A 17451-nucleotide genomic window follows, 5' to 3' on the forward strand; every position below is an offset into this window, starting at 1 on the left:
TAGAGATAAACCTGTGCGCTCTATTAAGTAACTACAATGTTTTGAGCAGGTACATCAGGAAAGGCAGAATGAAACCATTTAGCCACAGACACAGTAATTGAGACTAAAAATAAAAGCACTCTCTATTTAATAAACCTTTCCATATATTAGCATAGTCCCTACCTCGTGAATTACACTTTTCTCTTATAACAGGAAAGAACCAAACAACTCAGTCCTTGAAGACCTTTCCAGTTACAGGTCTTTGGCAGGTGGAAAGGATGCAGACACCTTTTATTCATAAAATGTGCACATTAAAAAAAGGAGAGGGATAGAGGAGAGAAATTAATATGGGGAATTGACGTTGAATAAAAATGCCTTAACTGTTTCCCCACATAAACACATCCATCTGCCATAATGGTTTTCTCTACCCCACAGTCTTTCATATTCATGTTTGTAGATTGGATGGCAAGATACTACGTGGACTTGCTTCCTGAGAAGCACATTATTGCCTCTCATTTGGTCCATGCAGCAAAAACTAAATCTTCTTGCTCATGGCCATAACTCTTTATGGATAACTCCCTTTAATATCTCGGCTGCTCCATGCAGCACTGCCTATGAAGATTATGAAGTTCTTTGCTTCTCAGCTACTGAGTTTGATTCAGCGCCTCAGATTACTTTCACTATGCAAACAGTTTGACAAGCAGCCGTCTAACAATCATAAAGCAGCCATAAAACCACAGTTTTATGTACACTGTAATGTTGGGTTTATTCACAGTGACAAAATGAATTACTAACATGTCACAATGCTCAGCTATTAAGTCTGGATATTTAATCAATTGGACCATCGTGTAATAAAATGCAAGTAAAAGAGGGAGAGATTTTGCTGGTGGGGATTTTTGCTGGTGTGAGCAAATCTAGTTGCTCTGTCAGTTCATTAGCAGAAGGGAGATCAGAGATGTTGGCTCCTGCTCATCTGCCAACTTCTCTCTAAAATTACTACCACAGTCTGGTCATGCCTGGGTATGGAAACACTGTAAGATGCTTGGTGAGCTGGTCACCTGATGCTGGGAAAAAATCTCCACAATCAACCTAACATGCACTGGAACTGAGCTAAAGAAAAACTGAACTGCTCATTATGATGAATATTATTAATTACTAACAAGGTCTCACATTTTCTGCTGCTTTGAAGAACCCTAAAGAGAAAACTCCTCGCTCCTAAACAGAACCTGTATTTTCACCACACTTAATTAGCAGATTTTTTTTTTTTTTAGGTCTGTGTCAGACTCATCATCATTATGACTGATTTCAGGCACAGGCCAATCTCACATCCAACATCAGTATGCAAGTCTAGCTGGTGGAAAGGAAAACAAGCCTCTGATTAGGCAAGAAAAGTGGGTCTGGGGAAGAAAGGGCTATTTACAAATTATACTGAGTGATCCATTTCTTAGGAAGATAATGTTATTTAAAAGCATTTTGCAGAGGAGCCTCTTCATCTCCAATCCTAGGGGAATAAAAGCAGGATCTGTTCAGGGAATACCCCTAGAGACTCTTGCTCTAGGATGTCAAATACCATCAGGACTAGCCAGTTTCCCAAAGGCAGTCGCGGTTCCAGTGGATATGGTGGCAGGAGGAGGAAGGGATTGTAGATATTGGTCAGGATTTCCCTCCCTCTCTTCTAGCACATCCTCTTACTGCCCCTGTTAAACACCCCCACCCCCCACCCTTTCTGGATGTCCTTACAGGAAGCAGCAGAGGGCTTCTGGTAGAAGTACCCGCACAGTGCAGGGGTGGGGCAGAAAGCAGTTGCCTTGGGACCCAGAACCGTAGTATATATTGGAGTCATATGCCAGGAAGCTGGGCAGAACCTCTTGTAAACGGAGGGTCAGGGAATTGGGAAGGTCTGTCTCATTCAACATCAAGAAGAGGGAATAATAAGAACATGGGGGAAGAACTGCTGGGAAGGGGCACAAAGAAGAGAGATGGAAGCCAACTTTACTTGGCCTAAGGTTAAATATATTGAAGATTTCATGTCCTGAGAGTTAAGAGGATGAACATTGGACCCTGCCCCGTACACCCTGCTTGTATTTTCTTAACTGAACATCAGCTAACAACTGCTCAGCAGACATTGTAGCAGGTCAGTTTAGTGCTGAGCTGGGTTATATGCTTATTCTTTTACAGCAGTGGGCAGACCCACAATTTGTTTTCCCATCTATCGGCTTCAACCTCTGCCCAAAATGAAGGGCTGCTTTCAACACACTGGAAATAAAAATGTACTGAAAAGGCTGGTTCCACAGATATTGACATTAATTAATAACTTCTACAAGTGCAAAACTGTAAGCAATGGCATATAATCATTGCTGTAAAAATACCAGAGATTTCTCCAACAAGCTGTATTCCCTGGGCTCACAGATGGCTATACAGTACCTCACCTGTTCCAGGTTCATCTAATTAACTAGACATTTCTCCTTTTGAATGTAACCAGGTGTTCTCCATCCCTTACTAGACACCACACCATTGTCTGATCAACTCCTGCAAAATAAATAGCACCCAGGACTACTCTGGGGCCACACACCATCTCAGTGTGAAGTGCATCCATGTTTTGGTTATTTCTCATGCAAAATTGCTCATGTAACAGTCACTGGTTTTCTTTTCCTCTCCATATTCAGTTGAAGTATCTGAATGCAGCATTTAAAAGGTTCTTCACTCTGGAATGCCATTGTGCTTTCTGTTTATATTCCTACACAGAAGCTGCACACTGGTCTGCATGTTAAGCTATTGGGTTTTTTTTGTTTGCCAACTTTGAGTATCAAATCTTTGTCTATACTGATAGTTTGGTGGCATAATCTGCCTCAGAGTAATATTTACTAAATTTAAAGCTGAAGCTGTTATTTCCGCTCCCCCGCCTGAGTTACTTTCCTTCTAAATTCATTTTCTTGTTGTGGGTTCTACTTTACATACAGTGCTTTGGTACTTGCAAAAAGCACTTTAATGCAACTGTAATAAAGCAAAGAACTATTTCCTGTAGTGAAGACCAGCTCTTTCTTTGTATCCAGGAAAACCTTTACAGTGTTTTCATGCTTCTACAGCATATCACTAATGAGCAGCACTATAATAGGGTATTGTTGACTACTTCATCAATAGATTGTGTTCTCTCTATCTAGGTACTTGTATACCCCCCAACTACTGTGGTATCTGAGCACTTTTGGCTTCCCAGCCTTTTTCCTGGCTTCTTTAGTGCAGCATGGAATTTCTAAATTCTAATCCCGATTTCTCGTGTAGCCTTGGGCAAGCAGCAAGCCTCTCTGAACATCACTTTTCTGTAAAGTGAAAGTTACCCACCTATTTTCACAGGACAATTATTTAATAATTGTACAGTGCTTTAAAAATCCAAGATGCTGTATGTGCCAGGAATCATTAAATGCAATCAAAGCTCATGCACTTAAATACTTTCCCTCTTGCTTAGTGACTAATGATCTGTTCACAGCATTACAAGCATGTGAAGTGCTTTATCAGGAGCCAGATGGGTTTATAATTTCCCCTTTTAGTTTACTCTTATTTCAATAGAGCCTTTTTCTCCCTAACTGATACTTCTTAATTACATCGCCTGTCAAATTGCACCTTCTCCCCTAATTTGGGCAGGCGAGCAGTTTCCTTATTCTCATTCTAAACAGTTTGAGAAAATAGTTCCACAGTTCCAGTTCTGCTCTCACCATTGCCTCCTTCACAACTATTGCCTCAACACTTGGGACTTTTAACACTAGATTTGACAAAGCACTGAACAGTGAGTGGTAGGGAACAATCCTTCACTACAGGCAAATGGACAGGAAAATATAATTGGGGGGGGAGGGAAGAGGGTTTCCATTTCTTCTTCTGACCTTTATGAACCAGGTTTCCTTTCCAGGTGGCATTTTCAATGAGCCAAGTAAAGAATACAAGTGTTGGTAATTGCAGGTGATCTTATAAGAGAGTGTTATTTGCCATATTACAACAGTAATGCACAAAATACACAGATCATAGAATATTAGAGTTGGAAGGGACCTCAGGAGGTCATCTAGTCCAACCCCCTGCTCAAAGCAGGACCAATCCCCTGCCAGATGTTTACCCCAGGTCCCTAAAAGACCCCCTTAAGGATTGAACTCACAACCCTGGGTTTAGCAGGCCAATGCTCAAACCACTGGAGCTATCCCTCCCCCCAAGGAAACTCATTACACAGCCTATTTGTGCAACACTTTTATTTTCCTTTTACCTTTGCAGTCATCTTTGAATAATCGTGTAAACAATAAAATGGAATGAAATTACACTGAGTTTTATGCAATTGGCTCTAGAACACCCCAACAATTATGACAAGGAGTTATAAATAACTTTTTCTTAATAATATATATTTGCCATTTTCAGTACATTAAAGAGCTTCCATTTATCTAGTTTTAGCTAGGACGTAGTTTAAAATGGTAACATCCAAGAAATATACCTCCTTGAACATATGCTCCAAATTTCAGAATCTTTCTAAAGTTTACTAGCTCCATAATAGCTATGTCACAGGTTAAGCATAAGGATACTTGGGTCAGAAGTGTTTTTGTTTTTTAAACAAAATGTTACCTTTCAGTCATTGCACAAACCCCTTTATTATTTTCACTCCACCTTGGTATTTTGCAGAATTTCAAGTAAAGCTCAGATTCTGTTCAAGTTCTCACCTTTACAAAATAATTTCTATCGCTTAAGGATAAGCCAAATCAGACATGGGCACAGTAAGCAGTCTAGCTTAATGGCAACATTTTATAATTCTTGCTTGTAGACTCCCCAACAAAGCATAGTTTAGGCCAAACTTGTCTAAAGTCTTTGCTACAGTATATCCCCTTCTAACTCCGACAAATATATACGGTGCTTCTAGAACTGAGACTATTCTAGATTTAAGCAGCCTCAGGCACATTTTCAAAACATCAATGTCTGCAAGGCACCTCCCACACCCTTGACAATCAGATTGTGGATTGGTTTTTAGACACACAAACCAACAAAAGCCTCCTAAACTCATAATTAAATCATTTCAAAAACTAGAAGTTACAAATACTTCCAAGATATACCTGAAACTTTTTTGTTTCAACAGGCGATTAACTGCAAGTAGCACATAATCAGCTCAATCATTTTCTTATAGCTAGGATGTGTAATGCATAAATATATGAAAAATAAAATTCACAGTCAGTTTTAAAACTAGAATTCAAGTTTGGCTAATACATGTTAACTTTTATAAGTATATTAATTTCTAAATACAACAGAAGAGAGGTGGTATTGTCAATCAGAAGTACATAATTAAAATAATATCACTGAAATTTTATGAAAGCTGAAATAAATTTGATAGAAAATTCCTTTTGTAACCAATAAATACAGCCACCTGAGTGCATTTCCATATGCTTTTCACATAGGGGAAATCCAAATTGTTAAGAGACATTTAGTAGCATTTTGAATGTTAGCAGCAGCGGTGCAGCTGAGGGATTTGCGTCTTCTGACTTTGTGAATTGCTAGAGAATGAAGCAGAACTCAGTGTGGGTGCTTTAATTTTCTTCGCATCTAAGCTGGCCTCCTCACAAACTCACAATTCTGCTGGGGGTCGAGAGACAGACATCAGCTGACACTTAACTGAGCAAACCCAATCAGTTTCACCTCATCAGGGATCTCAGTGCCATCACAACCAGAAGCCTGGAAGAAGAAAACAGACATTCATTATAATGTTTGACAGCCATTCTATAATTCTATAGTTCCCTGTACTGCCACACTAGTAACAAAATGCGTTATTCAGTTTAACAATGAAGTGTCTAGATAGTTAGGACTATCCTCTATCACTGTTTGTCAACTGCACACTTATATCAAGGTACAAAATGTTTAAATCAATATGGCTAATTAAAAAAAGTTGTGAAAAACAAATATTTGTGGCCATACTTCCAGAAAAAAAGTTTGCAGTCATCCAAAACTGGCACCTTTAAAAAACACAAAAGCAAATGATTTTTCCAGAGGAGCCCAAGTCTGCCTTCTAAATGTGTGAGAAACAGGACAGCTATATGCACAGTAGTGATCTGATTTGTATAATACATTCTGCTGCATACACAAAAAATATATGCCACCAGATTACAATTACTGATTTCAAATCTGTTTTAGAATATTTGGCCAGGAAATTTTAAAATAAGAATAAGGACATTTTTGGGGAGTCTGTGCTATTATTTGGGAAAGTACTAAGGGATTTCTCCTTTTGACATACTCTACAATCTAGTACTAGCAATCAGAGGTGCTTCTTTATTAATGTGTTTTGCAGCATGTGAATGGCACAATGTAATATATGCATTTAAGGGGTAAATGATTTTCACAAATAATAGTGGAAGTATAAGTCAGATTTTCCAGGAAGGAACTGCTGCTTCAAAACTAAGTTTAACAAGTGCAATTTGTTTAGTCTACATATTGTAATTGTTCTTTTTAAATACAAAATTGGTGTCTGTAGCTGAATGGTGACTACATTTTCACAGAAGTCCTCATCAAGTTGCTAGGAACTGGATCTCTCTTTGGTACATACATCTGATTATAAGAAATAATGTCGCTAGTGGTACATTACACTGAAAGATACCTTTTGACTCTACTTGGCACAGCTCCCATAAACTGTTACAACACTTAGTCTCCCCCTATGAAAAATTCTCTTAATCCTTTTATGTCTTGCTTACAAGTTAGTGTGTATATCTGTAACAGCAAGAAAAAAGAGCCACAGAACATGTGTATAAAGTGCATACATTATCACTGACATTTTTCACCAATGGTTTTTCATCACTGACAAGGAAAACTAATTGGGTGTTTGCAAGAGCCATGCTGAGTTGCTCACTCTTAAAGGCCAGATACAGTAAAAGTATTTCATCAGTTTCTTCTCTTCTATTTTTGTTTCGGAGTCAGAAAACAATTTTATTTCTATTATAGAAACGGATGATGAGGCCTTGTCTTCTCTCTCAGTGCAGAGTATTGAATAGGCCTTAGATATCACTGATACCCTATGTTAAAAGTTTCATGTAGCTCCACTGAGAGAGGAGAGTGTGTGGTTGATAAAGTTCAGTGTTAGGCACTATTTTATTTGGCATCTATTCCACGCCCTAGGAGCAGGAGGAATAAGATCACATATGAAATATACTGAAGGATAATACTAAACTGGGAGGTATTAAAAAGTCAGAGGATAGGGAAATAGAAGAGAAACTTAGGAGGTTAGAAATAGCAACTGGAATTAGATTCACTCTTGGAAAATGCTACCTAACAAAGAACATCTGTGGGAGAACTATCCAAATAGAAGATATTCCCTCAGAAGATGACACACAGGGTCCAATCCAATGCCTGCTGATGTCAACAGGAGATAGAACTGCACTTTAGAAAGGGGTAATGCTGAAAAAAATTTAGGTTGACTGGGCATAGAAAATTAGATTTAATTATGATCTGGCACCTCTCCTACCCAAAGAGAAACACCACCATTTTGGACCATGTATAAAAAGGCCTCTCTTCACAGACCAGGAGAGTGATACCCCTTCCGTACAGGCATTTAGAATATCATATGCCACTGCGTGTGCCTCAGTACCAGAAACATAGTAGAGAAACTGAAGGGATGTCAGAAAAATGCAAGAAAACGTGTCAAGTGGATTGTTTTTTGATGAGCTATTAAACTAACTGAATGCTATGTAGCTAGCCTGGCTAAACAACAACAAAGGGGAAAGACAAAAAAGACTATACTTAGAGGGTAAATGACATAGAAATAGAAACAGTTTAGGGCATGGGATTAATGGTATGAAATCAAGCAAAGGGAAGTTTTAAACCTACTTTAACACTTTTTCCTGAATGGCTGGTTCTATGGAACAGTCTCACAAGGGAAGGGGTGGAAACCCCATTGATGATGTAATTTTAAAATGACAGAGAGGGAACAATCCCACACTGACAAGTGGATGTTCTAGGTGATCTATTAGGTCTTCTCTCTACAAATCCAATCTAGACTATAACCCATCATGAAGTAGCTTATTTTATAAAGAAAGCACCTCTCTGGAGGGTCTCTTGTCTGAGAGACATTTATTCTATCCTTTCATATACAGCACAGTCATTCTCAGCTAAGAGCGCTAAAAGCTAGAAAGTTAATTGGTAGCAATAATATTTACATAACTAATAAGTCAACAGCTTTGGCTATACACATTTTCTACTTAATTTTGAAAAAATGCAAATATAGCACATCAATGCAGGCAATTTTGAAGTAAGTCTTTGCAATGTAAATTTAAAATTTATATTAATACATCTTGTATTGTTTTGACATTGACTTCAGGAACCTATAGATTTGTATATCTAAGATGATCATTTTAGTCAACTTTTATTAAAAGCAGCAAAATAGCAGTGAGTGAGATAAAACCTGGATTATGCTATGACAACTATTTGCTACATCTCGACTTCATGTTTATTTTGAGTGACCTGAATGCCATTCCCATCACGCTATTTCACAGGCACACCAAAGACTACAGTCATTATTTACTGGTGTGAGTATGCCATTAAAATATGCCTGTCCATTAGAGCCCATTACTGTGATTTGATGGTTGGAGTTAGTGTTACTTCTTGTTCATTAGGCTTTCACTTGAGCGCCTCTGCAATAGCTCCCAGTCACATTAGACCTTTATATATTCACCTTGTACGATGTGCTCTCTCCCCCCTACAGGTTTGAGTACTTGGCTCCACAGGAAAGCTTTATTAGGAGAGTGTAGCTTTGAATTCACTTTAATTCATGAACATGGTTCAGATACATTGCCAGAGGTCAGTAAAATGATTGTTTGCACCAAGATTCCCAACTTGTTTTACTTAAAGAGTACCAAGAGTGTAATACTGTAGCAGGGGGCCCTTCACTGAGTTCTCCTACATTCAGTGAACAAACCATTGCAGGGACAGAGATTGTATAATGGTTTCTCTCGTTTTCTCTTCCAGTAGCATGGCCTATCCACACAGCAACTTGGTTTTTAACTAACAACCAGACTGAGACATCCATACACAACCTGCCTTATAGCCACAGTTATAGGAATGCATTCTGGGACCTCCTGCAGGGACTTCTCGGTAGTTTTCAACCACAAAGTATTGCACTGAGGAATGGATTTAGAGGACTGAATTCAATGGCTTTCTCCCAATGTAGATCAGAACCCTCAAGCATTGTACTGATTCAACTGGACCAAGGTAAAAACTTTGTCCAATTCTTTCCAACAAGCTAGTGCAGGGTTGGGCAAACTTTTTGGCCTGAGGGCCACATCTGGGTATGGAAATTGTGTGGCGGGCCATGAATGCTCACAAAATTGGGGGTGGGGCATAGGAGGGGGAGAGGGCTCCAGCTGGGTGTGTGGGCTCTGGACTGGGGCAGATGGTGGGGGGTGAGGGCTGCAGCTGGGGGTGAAGGGTTTGGGGTGCAGAAGGGTGCTCCGGGCTGGGACCAAGAAGTTTGGAGGGCAGGAGGGGGATCAGGGCTGGGGCAGGGAGGTGAGACATGGGAGGTGGTCATGGGTGCAGGTTCCAGGCAGCACTTACCTCAAGCAGCTCCCAGAAGCAGCAGCAGCATGTCCCCACTCCAGCTCCTACGCAGAGGTGCAGTGGCGGACAGGCGGCTCTGCGGGCTGCCCCATCCACAAGCGCCGCCCCTGCAGCTCCCATTGGCCACAGTTCCTGGCCAATGGGAGCTGCAGGGCTGGCGCTTGGGGCGGGAGCAGCGTGCAGAGCACCCTGGCTGCCCCTACATGTAGGAGCCAGAGCGGGGACATGCCGCTGCTTCCAGGAGACGTGCAGACCCATGGCATATGCAGAGCAGGGCAATCCCTCAACCTCACTCCCTGGCTGGAGCGCAGAGTGGGGCAAGCCCCCGACGGGAGCTCGAGGGCCAGATTAAAAGGTCTGACGGGAGAGATACGGCCCACAGGCCCTACTTTGCCCACTCCTGAGCTACTACCACCAGCAATTGCAAAACACCCAGGACAGTTATGTGTTCCAATGGAACATATTTTCCAGGCATTACCAGATCATAGCATTCCAAACAGTGGTTTGTTGCAATGCTTTTTCAGCTGAAGAGAGGGCTGCTTTCTATTTTCCTGTTAGTTTGTACACTATTCAAAAATGTAAATGTTCTGTACAGAAGAAGAGCCAATAACAGATCAGAAGCTAAAAAATGTTTGCTTAAAATATTAGTAATTATTTTCTGTGTGTATTGTTTTGTCACCAAGAACCTTTTACTTACCAATTTAAAAGTCAATGTTTTCAAGGCCTGAGGATCATCTACTATCTTCTGTAAATTAGCAGCAACTGTAAAACAAATTGTGAAAAGTAACATACGTAGAAAATAGCATGAAATACAGTTCTCTTTCAAGACACTGATTCAGATGGGAGTATGCAGTCCACTAGCACACATACATTTCTGTTGGGCTAAAAAGAGTGCTACGGATATTAACAGAGCAGCACACAAGTCTAGAATCTATTATGTACATTACAGTGTACAATCTTTAATTTCCAGGAAAGTGGAGAGGGGAATGTTTATGGGGGCAATAATACATTTTTCCATTCATCTGGCCTTTTGTTAGCCCACTGTTAGATCTCTCTCTCTATGGTAACCGTTGCTGCTGTGTTAGAGTACATATTGAGTGCAATGGCGTATCTACCCTGGAAGATTATAGGTATTCAGAGGGTGTAAGGAAACTGTCTGGCCAACATGGCCAATTCAAATACTCTGGCAAGTTTTGCTCTTGAAACTGAAGAGAAAAAGAAATATTCAAAAAGCATGTACCGGGTCTGTGCACACCAGGAAAGTACAGACAAAGGAGGGAGGGATAGCTGAGTGGTTTGAGCAGTGGCCTGCTAAACCCAAGATTGTAAGATCAATCCTTGAGGGGGCCACTTAGGGATCTGGGGTGAAAATCAGTACGTGGTCCTGCTAGTGAAGGCAGGGGCTGGACTCAATGACCCTTCAGGGTCCCTTCCAGTTCTATGAGATATAGGTATATCTCCATATATTTTATTAAATGACGTTTTGTGACCTAAAACTACTAATTTAAATGAATCAGCACAGAAACCAAATACTGTCACCAATATTTTCAGCCTCATGACAAGAGTTAGAAACTCAATAATCAGTCAATATGCTACCAATGGGAGTGGTATTAGAACTATTTCTGCCTTTTTAAAAATAAGGGATGACAAAGAAAAACTTTAAATCCCTTTTCAATGAAAGTACTTGACTTGTCTATTAATCAATCTATTTAGATGTTAACCTTGGCAGATTCATTTGACTGTTTTCATGTTCACTGGTTTGTTAAACCTACTCTGCACAAACTTAGAACATTATAGGATTCTGCACTAGCTAGTTCAGAATGAATCACTGTCAGCCTCTGTTCAATGCTGTCTTATGAGCGTGAGTACCATTGCTAGGACATCACCATGAGAGAGAGGCTCTGGTCTCAGCAGAGCTGCAGAGTCCATATGCACTCGTCAATAGAGCACAACAAGGGTACTCAAGATTTCTGAATACATTGGACAGATTAGTGCAGCAAAATGGAGAATGAAGAAATCAAGTGTTTTACTAAAGCAATGTTTTCTTCTACAGGCTTCCTTTCTGTCGATTGTATAAAAATGCAGAAAGCATACCATGGTTTATTGGTTCGCATGTTGACACTTCTTAAAATCCCTGGTTTCCCTGCCACTAGGTATACATTTTAGAAGAACCACACTCAGAACTGACTGAAGAAACAGAAATCTAATTACTATTGGTAGTCACCGTGGTCCAAATTCCACCCTGGGGTAAATGTGCATTGTCCTAGTAGAATTTACTATACATCCTAGGGTGGGATTTTGTCCCAGATAAGGAACTAGAGTTATTTAATTTGGTAACTTATTAAAAAAAAGGTACACATTTTAGATAATTTAGCTTCCATGTAACCATGCCAAACCTGAAAAAAATTGGGCTTCATTTCTACCTTAAGGTATGTGCTCACCATTACCATGGTCTTTGGTAGGGGTGGCATGCAGAAACCTGGGAAAGAACTTGACCCTCTAGCTAGAAAAGGAATCTAGAAATAGTAGAAAGGGTGCGTGAAACTTCAAGGCCAAACAAATTCTAACAAATTCTGTAAGGTAAATTGTGAAAATGGCAAGAAGTTTGCTTGTAAAATTGGATTAATTCATTTCCAATTAAAGTGTTTTTCTTATTTAAAATTCCATTGACTTTTTTATTCTACTCATCTATAGCTTTTGTTTTAATCAGACAACTCACATCTCTAAACCACAGATCAATCTTATTCTAGCCTCTAAAGTCCACATTCTACCCAGTCAAAATATAGTGCACATTTAAAACAAAAGTTAATCAGGCCAGTTGTTTGGATTCTTAAGATGAAACCTCAGGGTAGGTCTATACTTACCGCGCGGGTCGACGCGGTGAGTTCGACTTCTCGGAGTTCGAACTATCGCGTCTAATCAAGACGTGATAGTTCGAACTCCCCACGCGCTCCGGTCGACTCTGGAACTCCACCACTGTGAACGGCAGTGGGGAGTCGACCTTGGAGCCGCGGACTTCGATCCCGCGGCGTCTGGACGGGTAAGTAGTTCGAACTAGGGTACTTCGAGTTCAGCTACGCTATTCGCGTAGCTGAACTTGCGTACCCTAGTTCGACCCCCCCCTTAGTGTAGACCAGGCCTATGTGCCTAACTTTAAGCATCCAAATGTGAAGATCCTGGCTTAATCTGCTAGTAGGGATTTGGGGGTGGGGAGGCAATCTGGAAAGTTCCTAGCATCCTTTGGGCATGATGTAAAACAACCACATTAACGAATAGCACCAGCCAATGATCTGCTGCCGACTGTTTTAGACGTTTAGTCCAAATTATATCCCTTCAGAAATATTGTTTCAGTTAAGTGACAAAAAGAGAAAGCAGAAGCATACACTCTAGAGATGTGGCCTCAGATGGTTTAGCAGCAATTAAAGCAGGCTTGTCATTCATTCAGGAAGACAGCTTAAGTGATTTCCTGACAGTCTCTTCAACTATGACAGCTATAATTCTATATTTAAGGTGTGACATAACATCATAGAACATAGCCAATATAAAATCATTCCATGTTTTCCTCACAATACCTAGACACAGCAAAGCGGATATAAAATATTGCATTTAAAATTTAACAAGGAATTTTTTTGTCTTTGTGGGTTTAAGTTAAAAATTGTTTTATTTCCTGGTAGTTGTAATTAAGGAAAATGGAAGAGGGAGAAATCCACACCAATCACAGGGCCAGAAGCCAGTGAAAATGAGCAGTTTATAATGGCATCGTGCAATAAACTTAACTACAGTTGCTGCTAGTGGTCACCCTTACTAGAATTATTGATAGCATCAGGCAAGAAATGGAGAAGAGCAGTTCTTGTAAGTGGTACTGCTACCTAGGACTCATCTCTTCATCAATAAAGTATCTACTGATTTGGCACCTTTGTTAGTTGGAAAAACCAGAAGAATGAAGTTGAGTGAAGATTTCACTGACCATCTAAGAAACATTATGCTCTATCTTTACTTGCTTGGGGCAAGTGAGCAGACAAACGAATAAAATAAATTAAACGATCTTCATCCAAAATTGAGGGAGAAGTAATAAAAGACACACACCAACAGTATTTCTATTGCAAAAGTCAACGGATGCAAAGTCTATTTTATGTGTCTAGTGCTTTGAGGAATCCTATATGAGATAAGCAGTACTTCTCTCATTTCTTGCAATATTCAAAATTTCCAGAGAGATAAGTGTAGTGGAGAGACTCAGCTATGAGTTAACTTTCTCCAGCTGAGATATTTGAAGACGTGGGGGCAAAGAAAACCATACGTGTGTGTGTGTTTCAGTTGACCACATCTGTAAGATGGTTATAAGGCTATTTTACCTCACTGGGGTGATATGAAGTTTATGTAATGTGCTTTAAAATTCTGGGATAAACACTACCTTGCATATACAGATTATATTAGTTTGACTGCAGGCAGTGGTGACTGCCAATCTGAAATTCCTGGTGGGAATTCCTAGCTCTCCCAGCACCCTGTGTTGCTGGAGGGTCTCAACTTTATTTTGGTTTCTGATATCCTTTAGGTGTTATTGTCACGTTCCCATAAGGTTAGAGAGTGTAAATGTGAGTAAGTGGTAGATTAATAAAATTAAGGATAAAAATCTGTGCCAGCAATATCCAGGGAGGGGGGAAAGGGGGGGGGGGAGAAGAGTACTTGATGGTATTTCTCAGAATCAAAATTTTCTCCAAATGTTACCAGCATTTTTTTAGTACAATAGGTTTTATGTTGTTTACACCAGTGAATGAGGGTTTTTTTTTTGTTTTTTTTAAAGATTCCTTTGTGTTTCTAAGTGATATATATTTGACTTGGGGGCCACAATTCATTCTAGATACCACTGTAAGGCTTTGCTTAGTTACAAATGGCTGTGCCACTCTGTCAACCTGATAATGTTACTGCAACTCAATGTTTATGCAAACACAGCATGGACTGCTCTAATTCAGGACAGATGTAACAAGAAAAAAAATAAACAAAAACTTTGCACCTCTATGAAATTGCATATATTTATTTAGGCTGCAGATACAAATTACTATTTTCCATACAAGGCTTCAAGCTGATAAATCAGATCTTAGTTTTGTAAAAATAACCAGCCATCTAATTCAAGTTACAGACAACACAACAAACAAACAAACAAAAGTAAATGGCAATTCAATCTCCAGGATTACAAAAAGTTTGCCTAACTGCATTTTCATCAGTCTCAAATTGCAGTTCTATTCTTCTAGTGTCACAGAATCTTGTGGCTGGTTAGTTGAAATTCTCCACACAGGAGTTTTAACCCTAATGACTTCTGAATAGGGAAAATCTCCGGAAAAATAAAAAATTAATGAGATGGTAAATACAGTAATATGAATAATGCTTTTCAACTACAATGCCAAGTCAGTCAGCTGAGGCAGATCCGTCTGGCATAAACACAAAGCACAAGACAGAATCCAGAGGTTTGAGACATTACTTTGTGGCCCACTCCGGAAAGTAACATTTTCATGCACCTCTCCATTTTCAGATGGATGGGGAGCCTTTGATTAATCTTCCTGGCTTCCTAACATTTAAAAAGTGATTCACCATTTGGTAACCCTGTCCCTCCCGCCCAAACCTCTCTAGGGTACGGTTGCTGGCACTGAGAAGAGAAATGCTAGGCTAGATTCTGAAATAAGCTATTTTTTAAACAGTGAAAATAACTGTATTCATATACTGTATCATTACATTTTAGGCTAGATAGTTTGGTTAGTGATACCTTCAGCAGCTAACTGAGAGCTAGTTAAATTCTCCCAAATATGTATATATTTCTACCATGGAGTCCAAAGGAGAAGTAGTAATGACAGCTTCATTTTCCAGCTGATTGTTCTGTGGGTAATCCTGTTTGGAGGCAGCAAAACACAGCCTGTACGTAGTGGGACACAATCCCTCCAAGTTTCCTGTGTGTGCTCAGTCTCACCAGATTGGCCTTTTCATTTTGAACCTTATTTCCCTACGTGTAGGCAGTGACTTTGGCACTTTCATTTGATACGCAGATTACTACATGAAATGGTAACTGCCTTGGGGATCTGCTGGCTTCAGAATTCATTTTGCTTCCCCTTTTTACTGATATTAGAGAGAAATGGGACTGTTGGATTGATAGAACACTCTCCAGTGGAATAATGAGCTCTTGAAAACTCAACTGCTCAAAGAACTGTATTTAATCTATATATTCTTGTGGTGGTAGTTTGTCATAAGGTGTTTGCTGGGCTGTATATCCACTGATGTCTTAGATTGGGCAGTACTGCACCACATTTGCAAGACTGTGTCAAATGCAAAATTCTAAGTTTTACAGCATGCTTAGACAGCATTTCATTTCTGGTTTATCCATTATGTAACTGAATTCTTCTCCCTGGGCAAGTGTCTTAATCTGTACACCTATCCAATCCCAAAACATGGAAGTTTGTGAACTTGGGTTACATAAATGTTTCTCTGCTTCTACATTTGCTCCTAGTATTGTAATGAACAGCCAGAATTGTTCGTATGAGAAACTAAGGTGCTATTAAATGAAGTTCAAGTTTTCTTCAACATGGGTTAAGAAAAGATTTATAAATGCCTGGAGTTACTCCCTTAGTGCAGACATTCAAGAGAACAGTCAAAAGCCCCTTTTATCAGAAGCTGTTTAAGAAAAGCAGCCAGAGAACTATTACAGCATTTGGAGATGATCTGTGATTGCTCACTAAGGAGTGGGTATTCAGAGGACTGGACGGTAGCTGACATTTCTTATAAGAAAGGAATAAAAGATACAGAGATCAACAGAGCTGTAAGTCTGACTTCTATTGTGAGGAAGATATCGGACACATTGATAAGGAAAAACATTTTGAAATGCATTATTTATAAAGGGGCTGTCATCAGGAATTCAAAGAAAGATTAAGCTTCACAAATTTGTTTGAATTCTCAAAGTACATTGCTGAATCGGTAGATAAAGATAAAAACAGCAGGCGAGATTTATCTGGATTTCAGCATGTGATACTCTCTTGTGCAACAAATTGATTTGGAACTTCAGAATACACGGTTTAAGGAGAACCATATTCTCAGCTGGCTAGAAGGACAAGAAAAAACAAACTGTTACCTACCTTTCTTAACTGTTGTTCTTTGAGATGTGTTGCTCACGTCCACTCCATTCTAGGTGTGCGCACCCAAATGTGCAGCCTTTGGAGATTTTTGCCTTAGCTGTACCCATAGGGCCAGATGTGGTGCCCTCTGGAGTGATGCACGCATACCGCGGTATATCAAGCAGTGCCGGCCCTACGCCCTCTCTGTTCCTTCTTGCCAACAACTCTGACAGGGGGCAGGAGGGTGGGTAATGGAATGGACATGAGCAACATCTCAAAGAACAGCCACTACGAACGGTACGTAACTGTTTTTTCTCTGAGTGCTTGCTCATGTCAATTCCATTCGAGGTGACTCACAAGCAGAATCAACAGAGGTGGGCTCGGAGTTCACAGTCTCACAGCTTGCAGCACTGATCTGCCAAAGCCAGCATCGTCTCAAGCCTGCTGGGTCAGCACGTAGTGCGATGCGAACAGGTGGACAGATGACCAGGTCTTGGCTATTGGATTGGCACCTGCACCAGGAAGGCCGATGATGATGCCTGCATCCTAGCTGAATGAGCAGTCATGATTGCCGGTGGGGGCACCTTTGCCAGCTCGTAGCAGTAGAGGATGCAGGCCGTGATCCAAGACAAGATTGTCTGGGTTGACACTGGGCAACCTTTGATCCTGTCAGCGACAGCAATGAACATCTGTGTTGACTTATGGAATGGCTTTGTTCTATCAATGTAGAAGGCCAGCGCACATCTGATGTCCAGGGTATGCAGCCTGCGCTCCTCATCCATTGCATGAGGCTTTGGGCAAAGGACTGCTAAGTAAATGT

At 40.2% G+C, this 17451-nt stretch overlaps 1 protein-coding gene across 2 annotated transcripts in view; it reads right to left on the bottom strand.

Moving 5' to 3' along the window:
* Positions 1 to 4205: 4205 nt before the first annotated feature.
* The window catches only part of STK39 (serine/threonine kinase 39), a 166284-nt gene continuing 153038 nt past the window's right edge, over positions 4206 to 17451 (bottom strand). For both annotated transcript variants that reach the window (XM_044978288.1, XM_044978289.1), the window contains exons 17-18: positions 10235 to 10299; positions 4206 to 5670 (exon numbers count right to left, since the gene is read on the bottom strand). In XM_044978288.1, coding sequence (XP_044834223.1) covers positions 5596 to 5670; positions 10235 to 10299 — 140 coding nt within the window. In that variant the 3' untranslated portion in view covers positions 4206 to 5595. The remainder of the gene's footprint in view (positions 5671 to 10234; positions 10300 to 17451) is intronic.

Source organism: Mauremys mutica, chromosome 10 (assembly GCF_020497125.1).
Source record: "Mauremys mutica isolate MM-2020 ecotype Southern chromosome 10, ASM2049712v1, whole genome shotgun sequence".
Taxonomy (NCBI): domain Eukaryota; kingdom Metazoa; phylum Chordata; order Testudines; family Geoemydidae; genus Mauremys; species Mauremys mutica.